The sequence below is a fragment of the Xylaria bambusicola genome (genome assembly GCF_022495145.1).
Source record: "Xylaria bambusicola strain CBS 139988 unplaced genomic scaffold F5B22scaffold_60, whole genome shotgun sequence".
NCBI classification, from domain to species: Eukaryota; Fungi; Ascomycota; class Sordariomycetes; order Xylariales; family Xylariaceae; genus Xylaria; species Xylaria bambusicola.
In genome coordinates this window covers 26656-47408 of record NW_025953613.1, presented here as the reverse complement: position 1 = coordinate 47408, position 20753 = coordinate 26656, and the positions used below count along the sequence as shown (strand labels likewise).

The window sequence follows — 20753 nt, the reverse complement described above, 5'->3', positions numbered from 1 at the left end:
GGCCTGTTATGAGGCCTGAATATCAGATGGCCATTCTGCATCCTCGATTCTCGTCTGTTGTTCGGCAATGCTCGTCGGTACGTCTATTCTCTCGCGTGGCTACAGCAACGACAGCCTCATGTGTATATCCGCTTCGCTGCACGCTAGCTGGCAACTGACGCTGGTCTAGTGTAGCCCTAGTTGCCGTTTTCTAAAGCCGTGTCTGACATCAAAGCCTGCAAACTACTACGAAGTAAGAACCGTAGGTCACGATGCGAATTTCGTATTGGTGGAGAAGGGATTCCCCGGATTTTATATCGGAAGCAGACCGTTGTAGATCTGGGTGTCCGCCGCGACCCGAATCTAGCACTTGGCACGAACGGAGGGTACCTACCGATGAACCAATCGTTGGATTGCTCAAGGGTATGCCGACGTCTCCGGGTCTGATAATTATGAGGGGCCGAGGAAGACCCGGTGAGTCGGGCTGGGAACGATATTACTATGCCATTAATCCTCCAAGAAGGGAAATACGTCGGCCAAGCGGAGGGTTCACATTCGATTGAGGATTCAGGAACCTGCCTAGATACCTTCACATGAAGGTCCAATGTCACAACGAAGACCTTGGGCGCATCATCAGCCCCTGCGCCGGGATTCAGGATTCACTAGGGGTGCACCGCATCTGCCTACTCCAATCTAAGTAGGTCCTGATCTATCGTGCGCGCCCAAGTGTATTCTTAGCTTGAAACAACAGCAACACAACCTTCCATCTTAGGAAGCTCCATGCAGCTACATTAGCACAGAGAGGATCGTCACCAAGTCCGTAATAGCAGGTATCTACTAGTACATCTAATTGCAGATACAATGCATTATTATAAATAGAGCACTGTCCGCCGCGGCAATGGCTCGTGGAAGGGTCATGGTGATCACTCGCCTTCGGATCTCAGCTTGGAGAAAAGAAAGACAACATGAAGCTCGTCCTCGCCGCCTCCGCTCTCGCGTCCCTGGCTTCGGCCCAGAGCCTCTGCGACCAGTACGGCTACTTCGCTTCCAGTGGGTACTACGTGAACAACAATGCCTGGGGCAAGGACGCCGGCAGCGGCAGCCAGTGCACGTACATCGACAAGGTCCTGTCGCCGGGCATCCAGTGGCACACCGACTGGAACTGGTCCGGCGGCGACAACAACGTCAAGAGCTACCCGTACTCAGGCCGCACTCTGTCAAGCAAGAAGATCGTTAGCAGCATCGGCAGTATGCCGACGAAGGCTGAGTGGGCGTACGCTGGCAGCAATCTTCGCGCGGACGTCGCGTATGATATCTTCACCGCCGCCGACCCGAACCACGATACTAGCAGCGGCGACTATGAGCTGATGATTTGGTAAGAGTCTTGCGCCCCATATCTACGCAGAGATCCAAGAACCAACCGAACGAGTTGGGAATGATTAGCGAGCCCTTGCTTACCAGAGTGTGATTGATCACGTAGGCTCGCCAAGAAAGGCAACGTCCAGCCCATCGGCAGCTCGACAGGCACTGTCAACGTTGCCGGCCGCAACTGGGACTTGTGGGTTGGGTATAACGGGCCCATGAAGGTCTTCAGCTTCGTCGCGCCGCAGGAGATCGCCGTCTTCGAGTCCGACGTCAAGCCCTTCTTCAATCACATCGCCAGCGCTCAGGGCTACCCGGCTTCCTCGCAGTATCTCACCAGTACGTCTTCCGCTTAGTATTCCTTATTGCCTCGCCATGTTTCTGAATGGAAATTGCGGGGTTGAAATCCGACTCGTGCTAATTTGATTCTATAGCTTTCCAATTCGGCACTGAGCCTTTCACGGGCAACAATGCCAAGTTCAACGTTTGGTACTGGTATGGCGAGGTCAACTGAGAAGGTTCGAGATGTGGTCATAGTAGAGTCGCTAGAAGCCTATAGACTGTAATAGAATGAAAGTCGACTCGTTTCCATGAAGATATCTAACGTCGCGTTCTGCTTGATGATTTCACTCGCCCAGAGCGCGTGTGCGGCTATCCCCTTGACAGATCTTCGATGGCGAACTAACTCGCGTTACCTTGTAACGTCCCACCAGTAGAATCTCAGTGAGATTCGGATTACTCGCGGGAAATGATTCAACGTATATATCTCTGAAGACACTAGTCTCGATCGGTAAGATCTCACTTGAAGACTGCGGACGGCAGATGCCCGCCGTTAACTAGGGTCATGATGTTCGAGCGATTCTGTAGGCGTGTTGAAAGTGTAGGTGGTAAAGGAGTCACTTCATGTATATGGTACGGGTCAAGGGGCACGAAGGAGCACGAAGGTATAGTTCATGTATATAAGGCGGTCTTCCCCCTTCACTCAGATCAAGTAGTTCAGTTGAATGTAACCCTCATATCTTCCATTTCAGCAAGGTGTACATAGCATGCACATCTTGCATTTTACCAGTATGTGTGATGGTGTCAAAACAGCTAGAGTGGACAAGAAAAGGAGAACTGGTAGCACAAAAGATCAAAAGTTGAATCTGGCCAACAATTTAATAATGTTGAGCACCGTGTAGCTCTATTATGCTTCGCTAGACCGTACCAACTCGGCCGCTCCCGCGGTTTCCCCAAACTATTACTCTAGGCGCGAGACTAGTTGAGTATATATCATTCCATACATTGCCTTTCGGTTTGGTATGGCGAGATGTATAGTTTATGGCCCTTTATGGTCCACTCTCTCACGGAGAAGCGTGCTGAAGCGACTTTCACAAGCTTATGGAGCGATACGGAATTCGATACAGGGATCACAGATCGCGTGATCCGGTTGTATGGTACGTACCACACTGCGAATATAGATATCTTTAGTAGAGAATTGAACCCTCCGAGAGCTGTGTGAAAGTTTATATAGTATATAATCTGGAAAAGAAGCTCTTCGAGGACAAATGGAGGGAGGCAAAGGGGCTGACACTGTTCCGAACGTGGTTTTCTATCGCGAAGAGTCAATGAATTGAGCGACCGAGGCAGCGTCGGATGGTCGGGTTTAACCTGGGACAACGAAGATCGTTAGTACTAATCTAGCTTGTATGACGACACTAAGTATGTGTAAGCCTTCACTACTGCCGCGTAGCCGGAACTTGTGCTAGATTCGGGACGTTCCCGATCCCACCCAAGAAAGGCGGAGCTTTGCGGGGCATCTCTCTCATCTCTCTTACTTATCTAAGGTCTAGTGGTTCATGCATGTAAACTCCATAGTATGATCTGTAAAGGTTACATATCATTATTGCATAGTAATCGAATATCTGTGCTGTACCAGTCTGAGGAAAAGCAATGGGCTCTGTCACAGAATACTCCGTTCCAGATGAAGCAAAAACCATTTTCGAAGATGGCATATTGAGGAACCCGTTACACAAAGACCTCCCGTCCGGCCTGGCGGATCTCGCCAAGCATGTGCAGTTTACGGGGTCAAGCCGGCCGAGCATCCCGATAAATTGGCGATTTGCAGAGAGTATCTCTGCGCTGAAGGCTTTCGAGGCTAGTATGTTGAATCTTCTTGTGTCACGCAAGTATAATGTCGAACTATCTGATATCACTATTAATACGTAAGTTAACTGGGACGATTACTTTATCCCACATCTTGTGCTGACTCTTAGGGGTAGCGATCATGCTACACTGTTTGTTATGAGCCCAATGGTGAGCAAATGGCTCAAGAACGGGAAGCCTTCCCAGATCGACTTATTCGGTCCGGAGCTGTCGCGGATGTTCCCTAATCGAGATCTACATCGGTCTACCGAGGGAGATCATAGGATCTTAGCTACTAACATTTACAAAACAAAAGACGGGAGGTTCTATCATGTTCACGGTGCGTATAGTGCCGCAAGGACATGAGCGAGAAACTCAGACATTAAGCTAAAGCATATTGGTACTAGGAAGCATGAACCCCGACCCGTCGTTGACTGCTTTGGGTCTGCCCCTATTTGGAAAGGCAGATGATACCTATGAGTCGGTGGTTGAAACTATTCAAGACAAAGTCTCTCAATTTGATGCAGCCGAACTCGACGAACTTATGAATGAGAAATACAAGCAGGCCGGGACGATTGCTTGGACTTCCGAGGAATACTTTGCCAGCGAACATGGCCAGGCAAACGGGCGCATCGGACTGTACGAACTCTCAAGGACCGGCTCACAACCAGCAAGTTGGTGGCCGACAAACGACAGCTATCCAGCTTCTTCGAAGAGACCTCTAGCTGGACTGAAGGTGGTTGATCTCTGTCGCGTTATCGCTGGCCCTGCTATCTCTCGCAGCCTGGCCGAGATGGGCGCCAGCGTCATGAGAATCACCTCGCCACATGTCACGGATATATCTGCCCTTCACCAGGACCTGAACTGGGGGAAATGGAATGCATCATTGCATCTCAAGGATGAGGCTGACAAGGAGAAACTAAGGACACTCATAAGAGAAGCTGATGTAGTCGTTGATGGATACCGACCAGGTGTTATGGAGCGTCTTGGATTCGGTCGACAGGCCATCTTCGACTTGGTTAAGGACAGAGAGCGTGGCATCATTCACGGGCGAGAGAACTGCTACGGGTGGCATGGACCGTGGAGCCATCGGAGTGGGTGGCAGCAGATCAGTGATGCGGTCAGTCCAACCTCCCCTGAACCAATGTTCAAATAGCTCATTTTTTTTCAGTGCTGCGGCGTCTCCCGCGCATATTCGAAAGCGATGGGTAATGATGAGAGTGAGGCCGTGACCCCGGTCTTCCCGAACTCTGACTATTGGTAGGCAAAACCTAGGATATTAGTATTATTCTACTAACTGTGTTCCTACAAGTACTGGCGTGGCCGGTAGCACAGCTGTGTTAGAAGCGCTGATAAAGCGCGCCCAAGACGGTGGTAGTTACGCAATCGATGTGAGTGAATTACGTAGTTTCAAGAAATTCCATTCCGAGACTGACGCCCCTGACTTCTAAGGTTTCTCTGAACTACTATTCACAATGGCTCGTACGATCATGTGGGACCTATAGCGATGAGGTCTGGCAGGAGTTATGGCAAAGACATGGATCGCCTGCTTTCCGCCACTATCACTCTATGTTCTATCTCATTCCGGCTATGATGAAAGTCATCGTGCAGCATGGTTCTGAAACTCTCTTCTCTCCAGATTTCTTCCAGCCTATGGAGGCTAGGAATCTTTCTACGACTTTCATTCGGCCCAAGCCTGTTGCTCGGTTTGCGAGTGGCATAGAGCTGAAGTATCATGTTGGCACTCGTGGAAATGGCGTCGATCAGCCTGTTTGGCCTAAGGACCTTACGGTAGAGGTTGTTACGGGGAATAATTAGTGCTGGGTGAGCGCTCAGGTAAACCAAGGTATCTAGCTCGATACCTAGATAAATGCGACCGCTACAGAAGTAGATACATTTTCCCTATGCATCAGCAACATCCTGTATCATTTACATTACAGTTTCAGAACTAGTATGATTTTTCGGGATACAGCAATCAAGATAAGCTCTCGGGCTTTCTCTGCACTAGATGAATTGAAACTTTCCTACAACTTTGTGTTGTGTATGAATGCGAACAGTTGGTACAAGCCCCCCTAGGACTGAAGGCTTATAGTCTGAAGATAGAATACATGATATTACCCACAATCTTTGAGCAGAATCACTGCTTTGACTGGATTCTTGACTGTCCACCCCCACGCAGAGGCAAGTAGCTGAAGCCTGTTTCGATATCAGTGCGCCTCGCGGCTGCGTCTCGGCAGCTAAGAGTATGAATGATACAAGAGCCCGGGAGAGTCGGCAGCACATTGATATTAATAGTCTTAGGGGGCTGCGAGATGAATGTAATGAATGATTTCGAGACTCTAGAAGCAAATCTCGATGAGCACGATATCAGCTGAAACTGATTTTCGGTGGGCTTTCCTATTCTCATCTAAGCACTCAATCCTTATAGCCCAATCAGGCGGCGCGCAACCACCGCCCCCAACTTCTCCAAGACTTCCTCCCACCTGGGTGGGGAACGAAGATATAGCTTGTTGCTATAATTGGAATAACTGAATGGCCCTCAAGTATGCAGATGCAACGACGTACATATGAATACGACTTCAGATGCACTCATAGACGAATGAGAACAATTATTTCCCTGATAAACCAAGGAGACAGATATAGCCCAGCACATGCCATCATAGAAGTAAATTTAGGACCATAAGAGATGTGGTGTCTCAAGATGCTACAGCAAGCAGAGATGCTATCTATGCCAAGTCTCAAGAAGTAATTATAAAAGGGATAGCATGTCTTGAGGTGATTGATATCATCATCAATGGTTGTAGTCTATATTCTTACTCTTATATGACCTAGTTACCTGGTCTCTTTTATTGTCCGACTGTGAGAATGGCTTCCCATTCGGCACCGCGATCAGAATCGCAACTAGTTGCAGTCTCTCATAGCCCAATTATAGACCCGGCACCAGATGCGTTGTCTCGACTAAAGAACTCTCCCACCGAATCTTCAACTTCCGAGACTACATTAACCAACGCGTCTCGCGTTACTTCGCCCGTTGAATTCGAGCTAAATAGTAACAGCTCAACCGTCTATGGAGATGCCAACACAGAATCGAAGGTACATGAAGTGCCCCCCTCAAAAGTCACAATTCGCCAAGCTCTTGGCATATATTCCACTATTATCCTTGCGGGAGGAACTATAGTCATCCTTGGTACACTATCGTTCCTCATCTTCTTGTGGTTTGGCAAAGGGCCGGATGCTGGGGGTGAGAACGCCACGCCAGCTTGGAGGATGATTATGCTTCGTGACTGGCTCCCCCAGGTTATCACCTTGGCGTCTGTTGCCATTCGTGTGGCCATTGCCGCTCAGATTGCAGTCTGCACCTCCATGTGCGCAGCTCTCATTCTGGAGAGGCGCAGGGTCCGCAAGTCCCAAGCTGCGCGATTCTCTGTTGCTCGATGCGTAAACGATGGCCCTTGGAGCCTCATCTTAGCATTCTTAACAGACGTTCCCACTCAAACATTCTTTCACCCTGAGTCGGTACTCGTTGTGTTTTTGGGTCTCGCAACACTTGCAACACAATTTACGTCCACCATTCTGCTTTCGGATTTGGGCGATACAAGCTTGGCACTATTCCCCTCAACCATGAGACTTAACCTCACGGCCGAGAACAACTCATACTCATTGGGCCAACCATACTGGGGTCAGCGGCCTCGTTCCTTTGCTTCATTCGGAGAATCTCCACCCGGCTACTCCTCGCAACCAAACCAGCGGGGCCTTAGCGATACGGGGCTCAAGCGCCGAGCATTCTTACCTTTCAGTGATGAAGGTAATAGGACTTCGCTGCGTGGTTATGAAGGGCAGGCATTTGTCCTGAATTCAAGGGTCGCGTGTATGCCCCCTCTATTCTCTGATAGCCAATTCAAAACGATGAATTATAGCGATCGGTTCTATTACGGCGCTATAGAGGGGAATTTGCAATATAACGAGACCTTTGCCAAGGCCGGGATTCATTCTTCGAGGCTTTGCAATTCTGAACGCTGCCTACCCTCGTCTTTTGGGTGCCATATTTTCACTTTAGGTGAAGATTGGGGAGTCACAAAACCCGAGATTACTTTTTGCTTTCCGGAGCTCATTGATGTTACATCTGGTTCACCATCATACTGGGGCTTGGACGATGACCCCTGGGGACCAGAAGCTTCCACAATTCTAGTCATTAGCAGCGATCTCAAGGAAGAATATTGGAGTGAGAATTTAGGGAAGACTATCCCGACTCCTAACTACACGGTGAATGAGGAATGGGCAAACTTTGAGCTGCAACCTGGCTATTCCGTGAATATCAGTCTATGCTTCATGGGGCTTAATGTCATGCAATCTGATGTTAGTCTTGTGTCAAAGTCAGCCAAGACAGCAAACACAGCGGAGAGAAATGCGAACACGGTTGGTGAAGTGATCGATACAACGGATATCCAGGTATTACTTGGGGCTGATCCCAAGATTCAGAGTCTCGCTGAAAGAGAGGTGTTCGAGATTGATCGCATAGAGGACAGCCCAGAGCATGTTTTCCTCACTAATAAGAACGATTCCCTTCCGGGTTACCAACAGGACACCTCGGCCTTGGAATCCTACCTAATCAGTACCGCCCAAGCGTTGACACCTAATTCGACAATTGCTGTCTGTGATCCTTGCACGGGTTACTCGACGCAGTCGGCGAACACCTTATATGGTAGCATATTCTCAGGGATTATAGAGCGGACCAATCGAGCAGCTGTGGCATTGCAGAGTGTCTACACAGTCCTGGCTCAGACCGTGTATTACGATGTCCTCGAAGTATACGACGAGTCCTATGAAGCACACGTCACGTTATCCAGAACAGCAAAAGTACCCAAACAGGCTTCTGGACTCATCGCCGTTATCGTCTTAACAATCTCATCTCTTATCGCCATAGGAATTATGACAGCACTCTTCTGCAGACACGCGCATTACACTCTCCTTGGAGAAACCTGGCATACGCTGTCCCAGGTGGTTAGTCCTGACACGGAAGCCCTTATCCACGGAGAAGGAATCATACCCGATGGCAATGTTGAGAAGAATTTGAAGGGCGAAGATCATTACGTGAAACTTCAACGATCTCCTGGCACTGGGAGAGTGGAAGTTACGCTGTTTGATATGAAAGATTAACGCACTAACATCGCGGTCTATAATCTCGCTCTCGATTACTAAAAGAACCATGACTGTAACTTTGTTCTGGACATACTACTGTTGTTCAGCTTGGGGATAGGTAGTTGATTGGTGTTAAGAGGGTTGTCATGCTCACAGGTTTTGAGATGTTTGGAACCTAAGAAAGTTTATAGAGTACTGCTCATACGCAAGACTATTATAGAAGTGGTTAGGAAAAAGTGCTCGTTGGTCAGTCTTGAAACTATTTTGCTACTTGAAACCCCTGGCTCAGCAAGATGACCGAAAGATATTCTCGGCTATAATCCCTTGTGTGTATAAACCGCTAGCGCAGAACTGACAACTACTATCTTTATGGTTTATGCTGAAATGGAAGGTATATGAGGGTTACATTCAACTGAACTACTTGACTTGAGTGAGGTGGGAAGACCGTCTTATATACATGAACAGTGCCTTCGTGACCCTTGACCCGTACCGTATACATGAAGTGACTCCTTTACCACCTACACTTTCAACAGTTTATAGTTATCAGAAGGTGTTAATTAGTGGTTTTGCTGCCTTTGAATTCTCATTGTTGGTGTTATGGTTAGTGCAGCCAGCTATATTAATGGTGCGAGTCTGCTTGTTGACGCTGCTGTGACTACGACTGTGCGCCTGTTCTGAGGATGAGAAGTGTTGAAGTAGTTTACATACAATCGCTCATGAGACAGATTCAGGAGGTGATTCTGTCAATTCTACCTTCTAGTTAGTCGTCTACAATAAAGATGTGATGTAGCAGATAGATATACATCAAAGCGAGACGGTCCATAGCTCCGCTCGGCCTGCTATATCGGCTACGCCTGTAGCCGGACAATGAATAAATATCTTTCTAATATTTGATTCTATCGTGTCCAAAGATAGTAATGATCATGATTAAGGGTAATTGAGTAGTTGCATATGTCATAATTTGTTTGTCAGGGGTGCCGCACGACTCAATCACATAGCAACGTATTGCGGTAGCAACGCAATAATCTTTACGATGACATCCCATAGCATTCAATCGGCGCCACCCTCCAAAGACGGCATTCTCAATGGCCCCCTCGAAACTATTCGTGCTCTCAACGCGCGTCGACTGCGTCTCAACGTCGACCCCAGCGAGTGCGTTCTCTACGCGGAAGGCCTCTTTTCCTCAACTCATCTGATGCGCCCCTCGCGCGTAGGGAGTCGCACGTTAAGTTTGAGGCCATCAACGCTCACTTTTCAGGCCAAGTGCACGCGTTTTTGGACGCACTACACGACATCAAGGACATGTCAAATAAATAGTCTACCGAAAAGCTAGACCTCATCCGCCAAGACTGCTTGCACCGCATCTTTCATACCCGGCACCTCACTGTCTAGAACCCGGAGAGATTACCCTTCCTTAGCCGCGTCACTCGGCTGCGCGTATTCCCTAGACCAAATTATGTGGCTTACCTGGGAATGGAATTTGGTCATATGCAGCCCGTCTCTCCGCGCGTGCTCTTCGAACTCGCGACTTGCCTCCTTCATCTTCGCGAGCTCGATTGCTCCTGGCTATAGGAGCGCCTTCTAGTTGCGTCCTCATCACAGGCCTTGCGCAGATATGCCCGGGTCTGGGAAGGCCCTAGGCGTGATGCACGCGCCGAGTTCTGGCGGTGTGTGCGCGATGCCATGCCCTTATTACCGCCTCGTTGACTGAAGCCCGCGTCTGGTTCTGGAAGCCCAACCCCTACGGTGATGATATAAAAAGCGGCGCAGATGCCTAAACTTGTCGACTCATCTTCGTCGAGCTCCAAATTCGAAGGCACGGACCTTGTATCTCTTGGGTTGGGGGTCCTGGCGAGTCGCCTGGAGGAACTAGACATTCTCGTGCTTATCACATCTAATCTTTTTTGTTCCAGTGGCGATGTTGGAACAGATTATCCCTTATCATGGCCACACATGCAGCACCTCAAGGTAGAGCTTCACCAGTGCTCGCGCGATGGGAGCTGGTACTTTTCTGGCCCGAAAGGCGAAGATCCCTGCGCTACAGGTTTCGTCATCACGAGGGAGAGCATACAGAAGGTGGTGTCTGACTGCCGAGATTAGCTAGGGGTCAATCTCAATGGTAAACTAAAATAGGAAGGATGTCAGCGACAAGGTTATGAGACCTCCCGGTGTCAATGACGGCATTGAGGTGGCACAGTTTGTGTGTCAGTCATTGAAGCCTTTCTATTATCGAGGCGTCGTCCACTTTGGTATCTGGGCTCTACCAAGAACTAAGAACTAGCAAGCTCTTCATTAGACATCTCCACGATCCTAGCCGTCAGATCCGGCTTCTCGAAGTCTCGATCGAAAGGCCACATTGGTCTCAAGATACGCTTATGACCAAGCCGCATCAGGTCCTGGTCAACGCCACCAGGGGTGAGGCCTAGCATCCAATCTGCTGCCATGTCGTAGAGCTCCGGTTCTAAGTATCCTATCTTGACGATGACGATGTCGGCTGATCGAGGCGCAAGGTTGAGCTCGGTGAAATCTCGTTCCAGATGGTAAGGTTTCCGCAGCTTGGTGAGGATGGCGTAGACACTTCCCACTTGTAAAACCACTTCAATATCAGCATGGCGATCTCCGTATTTTATAGAATGCACTCTTCCAGTCATCGTCAATGGGCCAGCATGAATGTTGTCTACCTCTGCTCCAGCGGTAACGGTGATGATGGCGCCTACTCCCGCCTCAATCGCCTGCTCTACAGCTTTAGGCCCAGGCACGCTAGCATATATGACCACTGGTCCAGACTGCTCCTTAAACTCAGGTCGCTCTAACAGCCGTGCAAGGCCCCATGTGACATCCCCGGAACCACCCGCTGTCGGGTTATCGCCTGAGTCGGAAATGAAGAATGGTCGTTTCTCAGATCGTAGCGCTACATCAAGGCACTCCGCGAATGTTCCCGTTGGTGCAACGAACTTGAACTCTTTATGAGCATCCCAGAATACCCGAGCCAGTTTCTCTGCGCCATTCGAGACGGCGCTCTTATCCCAGCCCGTTACGACTACAACGGCCCTATTCCTAGGCTCATCAGCCCAAGCATATCCAACCCATATTGCCGCATCTATCACTCCCTCGGTAACCTCAACCGTCGGAACAGCAGCATAAATGTGAGCAGCGGGCTCATCACGTGTTGACGTCTGCTCGCCGGGCAGAAGCACCGGCAAGGGTATCCACGCCTTATAGGGGCGGAAGGGCTCGCCATTCTCACGGCGATTGATGAGGCCAAGGAGATTTCTACAAGCGCGCTCCTTCGTCTCGGCGACATCTATATGTGGCGCAGTTCGATAGCATGTGATCAAATCTGTTTGGTGTGCCAACTCCCGTGAGACGTTACCATGGAGATCCATAGATGCAGACACCAGAACGTCTGGGCCGATGATCTCTCGACAACGCTTGAGAAGTTCGTATTCTGCGTCGTCGAGACCTTCCACGCACATCGCGCCGTGGATGTCAAACCACATGCCATCGAGGGTTGCCGATGCTGTAATCTCTCTGAGGCGTGATAGGATTTCGGCGGAGAGCATTTCAAAAGCATCTCGGGTTACGATGCCCCCTGGAAGAGCGTGGCCGATGAGCGCGCCGCGCCAGTCAGCGGATTCTCCAAGAACCGACCCCGGCTGAATGAAGGGGTACTTGTCGACGACTTCGTCACCTCGGCGGGGTTGGAATGCTGGCGCTTGGGTTCGTGAAGCGGAGAACGTTGACGTTTCACACGCTAGACCAGCAACAACGATCACCGGACGGCGCGTCATGATTGATATATATACGAAATCTGTTAAACGGAAATTCTTCAAGTTGAAGGTGTGTCTAACAAGATGATGTTCAGTTCAAGTTAGCAGTCGAGACGGTGTGGGGTAGAGGTAGAATCCGAAGGCGTTCCACAAATATTATTCGAGTCCTTAGGTGACCTTTTTTGTCCTTTCACTTCCTACATGCACATGGTAACTGGCAAGCATTTGGTGCTCTATTGGGAAAGAACTTAAAAATACTTAATTGATCAAAGCTATTACCTCTCTACTGCTCCATCTAAACATGATGGTGCAAAGAGAGAAGCCAATAGCAAATGCTATCGGGGGTACTTCAGAGAGTCATCGCCATGAGGATAACCGAAACAAGTAAAACGAGCGTCAGTGCTGAAATTAAAGCTGCCGGCAGCTCAAAAGAAGGGCGTGTGGCAGAAAAAGGCCGTAAAGTAAGGAATCCACTGGCAGGAGTATATCCCGTCCCCTTCCCCCAACTCATTACACTTGCTGCAAAAAGAGCCATTGTGGCCTTTACCAGGAGTGGCTTGACCACTCCGTTTCGAAGTCATAATATTACCGCGTGGCAAGTCTGTTATAGGCAGTGTAATAAGTCGCCGCTCTGTCTCGGTGATCTCTCCCCAATGGAGCTAGGGGGGCGTCTGGTAGCCAATGTGACTAGAATTTTTACCTCATCTAACCTGATTTCCTCGACAATTCTGTGAGCCTTCCTCAGTCTGTGAATCCTTCTTTTTCGTGCCTGGTACAGATTGTCAGGCAGAGGGCGGAGGTCAAACTGTTGCGCCTCGAGTTTGTTGCCTTTTTCGCTTACGATCTCGTAGACCATGAGGTCTCCATCGTTCCAGGACCGGTTTTCGACACGATATTTACCCTCTTTCCCAACAAGCGTAAAGTTCTCATAATCTTCGTACGGTATTCTGCTGCTCTCTGGAAGTTGATGCTGCGGGTTCTCGCGGCAAGTTTTTGGCTGATCTAGTATGTTAGCCTCTGGTGAAAATAAATCTGAAGGTAAAACGGTTAACGTAAGAGGAGAGCAGACCGTTGAATGGAAGCTGGGCCCCTCCAATGATTGAAGGGTAGGGGTTTTTGATGGCTGAAATCCTGGGTATCCCAAGGGTTTCGAAGTGATAGAGCCCGAAGGTTGAAAGTTAGGGTACTCCGATGGTGAACAAGTCGTCATTGTTGTCGATTTCTATTAACTTGACATAAATCATCGAATGGTCTAATCAGTCATCGAGCTGCGGTGGTGATCACTTGTAATTCGAAAACCTCTGCTACTCACCTTGTCTATTTATGTTCATTCATAGAAGCCCATTTTCGGTTCCCTATCTCCCACAGAAAAGGTATGATTGGCTGAACATAGCGAGTTAGAGAATTGGATGATGTGCGACACCCTAGAAGCAATTTAGTCACCTTGCATAGAATGCCCACTACTTGATTGGTTGATGTGAAACCTGCAAACAACTTTTGAGGCATTATGCTGGGGATCATTTTTCACTTCAAGCTTAATCTGTTGCAGTAGCTTTCTGTCGCATATATTCTTCTTCAGGTTAAACAACAACAAAAATGACGACATTATTCTTAGATAATATCTAAATTAAAGAAATCCACTGCTTCTCCAATAGATCCACCATGTTAGGCCTCACATTATGCCTCACATATACATAGAACGCAGTAACCTAACGATAGAAACAAACCAATCACCGCTATTAAAGGTTTAGAGGCGTAGGCAATAAAGTCAAGCCTGCACACAACTTACAGGAACCTGGCTTAGGCCTCAAACTCTAGTGAGCTACGTTGGATTGGTTCAAAACGTCGAAATCGGTGTTTGCTGCATAGCTCATCCCGAAGTAGATTTTAATTGGGCACATGCCTATCCCTTTGGCTTCCACGAAACCTCCGTATACATGCCAAGAAATTAATTGAGCAATCAGAGCTCTGAATATTTTTGGAACTTGTATTTCATTTGAACTGATGTATAACTACGAATCGCTACATCAGTTTTAGGGCATCTTTCATATGAGATATAGGTATTACTACTGTTGATCCATTAGCAGGGATAGCCAGTAACAAAGCACGTGAGTAAAACTGGAGACAGCAATGTATCGGAGGCTTCGTGGAAGCCAAAGGGATACTCTAATGCCTCACAGAATATGGGGTAACCTAGTAATGGAAACAACCAATCACACAGCTTAAGCTTTGGAGGACATACGCCTACAAGCTGAGGCCTCACACACACCACAGGCTGATGAGCGCACTAACTGGCGAAGCAGTGGTAAATGGGTTAAATCTACAGTTGTCAGGCTGCTACGACCAAGAGTCACCTGCTGATACAGCTAATATACCGTTCCCAACTAAAGATACATCTATTACTACCAACCTTAGTAATCTTCCGACACTTAGCGATTGGCCTACCTATACCTTCCTACTACCATGCTTGAAGCTCTCACTAACTTCATCACAGCCTACTACGCATCTTTGACTTTAACACTTTTCAGCCTTAACATTTCCGCTTATAATTAACGACTTGGGAAGTTAAAAGATAGAAATCTAGTTGATTTCGTCTCCTTTTAACCTCGCTTCTCTTCATCGGCAAAGAAAAAGAATAAATAAATAAATAAAAAGTAAAGAATAGTCCATCGGAAGTCATCGCGTTGATATTGTTGCCATATTAATCTTAGTGGTATCATGTAGCAATTATGGCAGGAGATGGCTGGCAACTTGGATTATTGTTATTGTTGTTATTGTTATTGTAGTTTTTAACATCGTGAGGGGCAGTCTATCCACCGCAACTCTAACCTCCTTTAAGGTATTAGGACGTAGTAAGCTATAGCTAGGTTAGTTATATAAAGTTATTTCTATAAGGTTTCTATTAAATCTTCTTTTTTTAGTCTTCCCTCTTTATATCCCTTTTATTATAATTAAGTTATTAAATTATACTTTCCATAGGTTTAACATTTTATTACTTATGGTTACTATAGTTTAATCCGTTAAGTTAAGGGCTATTTATCCCTTTATCTTTTATTGTTATATTTAGCGTAGTATTTTTTATTAATTTAAGCTTTTACCCTTGCTTTATTATTTATTAATTGTTAATAATTATTTTTAATAGCTATTTTTATAGCTTATTTTTATTATTTTATCGTTTTTTATTATTTTTATATTTTTTTATTTATTATAATTTAAAGAAAGTTATTATATTTAGAAAGTTTAAGGGAATATTACTTTTAATTCTTCTTTACTTTTCCTTTTTTTCTTTATTTTTATTTCCTTTATCTTTTTTAAATCCTTTATTATATAGTACTATTTTTCCTTTAGTTAAAAAGGTAGGTAGATTTTTTCCTAATAATTAATTGCTTAATAAAACTTTAAAAATTCTTAAAGGTATTAAATTAGCTAAGCTTAATATTTATATTAATCCTTAAGAAATGTTATATTAAAGTTATATAGTTTTATTAATTAATTATTTATTAATTATAGCTTGTTATTATTTTTTAACTTTAATTTTAATAGTTAAAATTATTTATTTTTATAAACTTTTATAATTTTATAATATATTATATATTTTAATCCCTTTTTAATTATACTTTTAATATATAAGGTATATATATAATATATTTTTATATTATAATGTTTGAATTTTTTATAGTATTATAAGTAGTCCTTATATATAAAGGTTATATTTAGGTATTAGTTTAACGCTTTTTTTAATAGGTTTAATGCCTTTAAGTACTTTCCTAGTTTATATTTTATTTTTATAATTATAAACCTATTAGGTATATTGGTTTTTTCGTTTTTGATTTAATCCTTTATTATTTCTTTTATTTAATATTTTGCTATCTTTTTTAATCCTATTACTATTAATATTAACTTTGGGTTAAATAGCTTTTTATTAGCTTTATATTTAATTTATATATTTATTCTTTTATTACTTTTAATATTATAATATTTTAAGTTTTAATATAGTTTAATAAATACTTATTATAATAATATTAAGGCATCCTTTTATATATTTAATAATATTATTATATTATTTATATATAGTATAATTATAATATTAGTGGGGTATTATTTTATAGCTTTTTATAAGGTATATAGGGCTTTTATTACTTTTGTATTAAAGATTACCCTAATAGGGTCTATTCCTTTATAGCTTTTTATAATTAACTCCTTCCCTTTATATAAAGTATAGCTATAGTTTAAACCTTTTATAGTTTTTAATTTATTTAAAAATATTATAATATTAAATATAGATTATTTTATAAATTATTATTTAAAGGCTTTTATTACTTCCTTTTTTTTTATACCCTTTATAAGGTTATTTATATATCCTTTTAAGTATTTAAATAGGTATAGTATTAATTTTCTTATATTTAATAATAGGTTTACTATTATTTATAAGTATATATATATATATATATTAAATATACCTTGCTTTTTTCCCCCTTTAAATTATTTTTAATGTTAACTTTAATATTAATAGATATATTTTATATATTGTTTTAATTTTTAAGATAAACTTATACCTAGCTTATTTTAATATTATATTTATTATTAGTATCCTATTTATAATAAAAAGTATATATTTAAAAAAAGTTCTTTATATAAATAGTATGCTTTATACTATTTTAAATAGGGCCTTTTATATTATTAAAATATATCTGTTTAATTTAATACTTATAGTTTCCTTTTTCCTATTTACTATTTTACTTATTAGTTTTATTCTTTCTTTATATTATACTTTATATCTATAAAGAAGTATTAATAATAAAATAATATTAATAACTTTTTATAATTTTATTATTAATAGTTTTTAAATAACTGTTAAAATTGTATATATATAGTTTACGATTTTTATTCCTTTAATTGCTTGTTTTTTTATATATTTTTAAAACTTTAACTTCCTACTTAAAAATATTCCAAGCTATTATAATGCTGGGGTCTTTTAGGGTTTTAAAGGGTTTATAAGTAAGACCGGTTATATTTCTATATTATCTTTTAAGTATATTATAGGGTTATTTTTTATTTTTCCTTTTATAAAATAAATTACTTCTATCTTTTTTAATATAAATGCAATTTTATTTTTTTATTTATATTTAATGATTCTATTAACTTATTTTTCCGCTTTTTGGGTACTTTACTTTAAGGTTTTACCTATAGCTAAAATTCCAAAGTTATTTGCGTAGCTTTATTTATTGGAATCTTCTTTTATTAATTTATATATATATAATATATATAATATTAATAATATTAATAAGCTTTATAAGGTTTTATATATAACTTTTTTTAAGTTTATTAATATATTTTTTAAAAATGTAATAACTTTTCTTTTAGTTAAAAAGCTTTTAGTTAATAGGATAGCTATATTAGGCTACCCTTATTTTTATATTTTATTTAGTAGTTTATTTTATAATAATACATTAAACGTACCTTATATATTTAATGTTACTAATATAGCTACCTTGCTATTAGCTAATGCTAATTTTATATTATAAACCAGGTTGGCTATTAAGTTAATTACTAACTTCTTAGATATAGCTCCTATATATTATAGGTAGATTAATTTTGCTTAAAGTATTATTTAAATTATTCTTTTTATTATAAATTATTTTAATCCCTTCCTTATATAAAATAATAGGGTAATTAGTTTTTATAACCTATAGGTTATAAAGTTTATTTTTTCTACCTTTGGTAATATAACTATATTAGCCTATTTTTATACTTTTAAAAAGGTATTATATTTTAAGCATTTTTTTAATAGTGCCCTATAATACTCCTTTATTATTAGCTATATTATTATAAGGTATTTAACTATTATATAATTTTTTTTAATAATATAAATATAACTTTTATAATATATTTTTTTACTTTATTTATTATAACCTTAGTATTTTAGGGTAGCTTTAATATTTAAGGTACCTATACTTTAAATTTAGGTTCCTTTTATTTTATTAGTTTAAGTATTCCTATAGGTTTATTTAAATTAACCTTTAATAGGTTGTTATTTATATTAAATCGTTAAAGGATCCTTTTTATAAAGTATTCTGCTTTTCCTTATTAACCTTTTATAATATTTTTATTATTTATAAAAGGTAGTACTTTAATTATACTTTTTTATTAATATTAATTAATAACTTTTATAAGGTTTTTATTAAACTTTATATTATTTATCCTTTCTTTTTAATATTCCACTTTTACTTTTTATACTATTAAGAAGAACTATTATTTTATAATATCTTTATCTTTTATATTTTAAGTTTCCCTAAATGCTAATTATACTTTTATATAATTATATATTTATTAAGGAGCAGTTTTACCCTTTTTACCTTTATTAATTTTAATAGTATTTATATATATTAAAATAAGCTTTATTAATACTTTAGCTACTTCTTTTACTTTATTAGGTATATTTATAATATTAATATTTAATAATATATATAGCTTAATATTAATTATATTATGTAATTTTTTTAATTTTTTATTTTTAATATAGATTTTCCTTTATTTTTTTTAAGGTTTAATTAATCGTTTTTATAGAAGAGTTATATTTAACGGTTTATAGTTTAATAGTATTTTTAATTCTTTTATTATTTAACTATTAATATAGGGTATATTTAAAAAAGGTAGGTTTATAATATATCCTATTTTATATATTAGTTTATTTAATTTTTCTATAAAGTATATATTTATTTTTGTTGATTATTTTAAAACCCTTTACCTTCCGTAAAAGGTTATAGTTCCTGGTTCTTAATCCGGATAATGTATATTTAGGTTATTTATTATTAAGCAATTTTTTAAAAGCTTTAATATTATAATATAGTTTATTATTACCTTTATATTTAATACCCTATAATATGTTAAAAATTTATATTTATTAATATTTAATTATATTAAATCTTAATAATATATGGGGTATTTTATTTTAACTTTTAATTCTTTTTATATTTAAATGTATATTATAACCTTAGGCTAGTTTTATTTTTTAATATTTTAAATATCTATTAGCCTATAGTTTTTATATCTTTAATAAATTTATATTTTCTTATTCTTTTTTTTATTTATTTATAGCTTTATAACTATAATAATATTTCTTTCTTTTTTTTAATATTTTTATAGAAGTATAAAATAATTATTTATTTTATACTTTATATTTTATATAATAATATAGATTGCCTACGTTATTATTATTTCCTTTAAGTGGTTTTTAATTATAAATTAGGGTCCCTTTTAATAATCCTCGCTTTACCTTTTAATTTACTTTTTTATCTCTTTTAGGTAACTTTTATTACTTTTATTACTTTTTTATTAATTTTTATAAATCTAGTTATAATATATATTATAGCTATTGCTTTTTTTATATCTTTAATTTATAAAAGCGGTATTAGTATAATTAATTACTTAGCTATTATAACTATTATTATTTCTTCCTTTATATTATTTTTTTTTTACTTTTCCCCTATTTTTTTATTTTTATTAATTATAGATATAGATTTTAAAGTAATATTATTTATAAACGATTTTTCCATTAATTAGTCTATAGGGGTTATTTCTTAAATAGGTTCCTAAGGGGTATATCCTTATAGGTTAGAGTTCTATAGTATAGGTTTTTAAGGTATTAATAAAGCCTTCCTTTTATTCCTATTACTTTATTATTTTAATTAGCTTATTATAATAACTTCTTTTTCCGTTATAGCTAATATTAATAGTATATTTTTATTATTATATACTTTATTATTAATATATTGGATAGCCTTTATTTTAACTTATATTAATAGAATTATATTATTGTTAACCTTCTTTAGCTTATATAGGTAGTCCTTATAGTTAATAAGGTATAGGCTATAGTAGTTTATATATTATTAAAAGCTTATATATATTTTATTAATTATTGGTTTATATTATTTTATTAATATGTTATAATTTTTATATAGCGCTTTTTAGTTATAAAACCTAATTATATAGTATTTTTAATATTTAGGGTTATATTATATAATATAGGTTTAATATTATTTTTATTATAAAAGTTTATTAATTAAAAATAATTTAAATTGCTATATTAATTATTTAAAAGAAACTATTTATATAACTTTTCTTATATATAGGTTTACCTTATTATATAATATATATATATTTATTAAAGTTACCTTTAATTATATTTTAATTTCTTTTATTATTATTATTTATATAATAGGTATAAGTATATTAATAGTATAATTGGTTATTATTATAAAGATTTATAATATTATATATATTATTTATTTCTTTAATAGCTTTATAGTTTAGGCTTATAAAATTAATTTAATTATTCCTATATTCTTTTCTTTTAAAATTTTATTTTTTATAATTAGG

The 20753-nt window shown here is 39.7% G+C and overlaps 7 protein-coding genes across 7 annotated transcripts; 3 read left to right on the top strand and 4 right to left on the bottom strand.

The window, feature by feature from the left end:
- Nucleotides 1–944: 944 nt before the first annotated feature.
- Nucleotides 945–1855, top strand: F5B22DRAFT_650917 (endoglucanase; the record flags this gene model as incomplete). The annotated part of the gene is made up of 3 exons (XM_047979386.1): nucleotides 945–1354; nucleotides 1460–1680; nucleotides 1776–1855. The coding sequence occupies 3 exons, from the start codon at nucleotides 945–947 to the stop codon at nucleotides 1853–1855; spliced, it is 711 nt and encodes a 236-aa protein (XP_047826449.1).
- Nucleotides 1856–3098: 1243 nt separating this feature from the next.
- On the top strand, nucleotides 3099–5376 carry F5B22DRAFT_470808 (CoA-transferase family III). Its single transcript, XM_047972155.1, has 6 exons — nucleotides 3099–3545; nucleotides 3603–3805; nucleotides 3873–4585; nucleotides 4637–4725; nucleotides 4778–4856; nucleotides 4918–5376. The coding sequence occupies exons 1-6, from the start codon at nucleotides 3274–3276 to the stop codon at nucleotides 5281–5283; spliced, it is 1722 nt and encodes a 573-aa protein (XP_047826448.1). The 5' UTR covers nucleotides 3099–3273; the 3' UTR covers nucleotides 5284–5376.
- On the bottom strand, nucleotides 5337–5801 carry F5B22DRAFT_470817 (uncharacterized protein). Its single transcript, XM_047972156.1, has one exon. It carries the CDS (start codon nucleotides 5746–5748, stop codon nucleotides 5470–5472), a length of 279 nt encoding a protein of 92 aa, XP_047826447.1. The 5' UTR covers nucleotides 5749–5801; the 3' UTR covers nucleotides 5337–5469.
- Nucleotides 5802–6148: 347 nt separating this feature from the next.
- F5B22DRAFT_624576 (uncharacterized protein) lies at nucleotides 6149–9085 on the top strand. Its single transcript, XM_047976134.1, has one exon. The coding sequence runs from the start codon at nucleotides 6331–6333 to the stop codon at nucleotides 8620–8622; it is 2292 nt and encodes a 763-aa protein (XP_047826446.1). The 5' UTR covers nucleotides 6149–6330; the 3' UTR covers nucleotides 8623–9085.
- Nucleotides 9086–10142: 1057 nt separating this feature from the next.
- On the bottom strand, nucleotides 10143–10481 carry F5B22DRAFT_650914 (uncharacterized protein; the record flags this gene model as incomplete). The annotated part of the gene is made up of 1 exon (XM_047979385.1): nucleotides 10143–10481. The coding sequence occupies one exon, from the start codon at nucleotides 10479–10481 to the stop codon at nucleotides 10143–10145; it is 339 nt and encodes a 112-aa protein (XP_047826445.1).
- Nucleotides 10482–10678: 197 nt separating this feature from the next.
- Nucleotides 10679–12613, bottom strand: F5B22DRAFT_470802 (MlrC domain-containing protein). The gene has a single exon (XM_047972154.1). The coding sequence runs from the start codon at nucleotides 12393–12395 to the stop codon at nucleotides 10875–10877; it is 1521 nt and encodes a 506-aa protein (XP_047826444.1). The 5' UTR covers nucleotides 12396–12613; the 3' UTR covers nucleotides 10679–10874.
- A 2-nt stretch (nucleotides 12614–12615) lies between these two features.
- Nucleotides 12616–13763, bottom strand: F5B22DRAFT_624571 (uncharacterized protein). Its single transcript, XM_047976133.1, has 2 exons — nucleotides 13444–13763; nucleotides 12616–13371 (listed from the first exon to the last, which is right to left on the bottom strand). Exons 1-2 carry the CDS (start codon nucleotides 13582–13584, stop codon nucleotides 12979–12981), a joined length of 534 nt encoding a protein of 177 aa, XP_047826443.1. The 5' UTR covers nucleotides 13585–13763; the 3' UTR covers nucleotides 12616–12978.
- Nucleotides 13764–20753: the final 6990 nt, after the last annotated feature.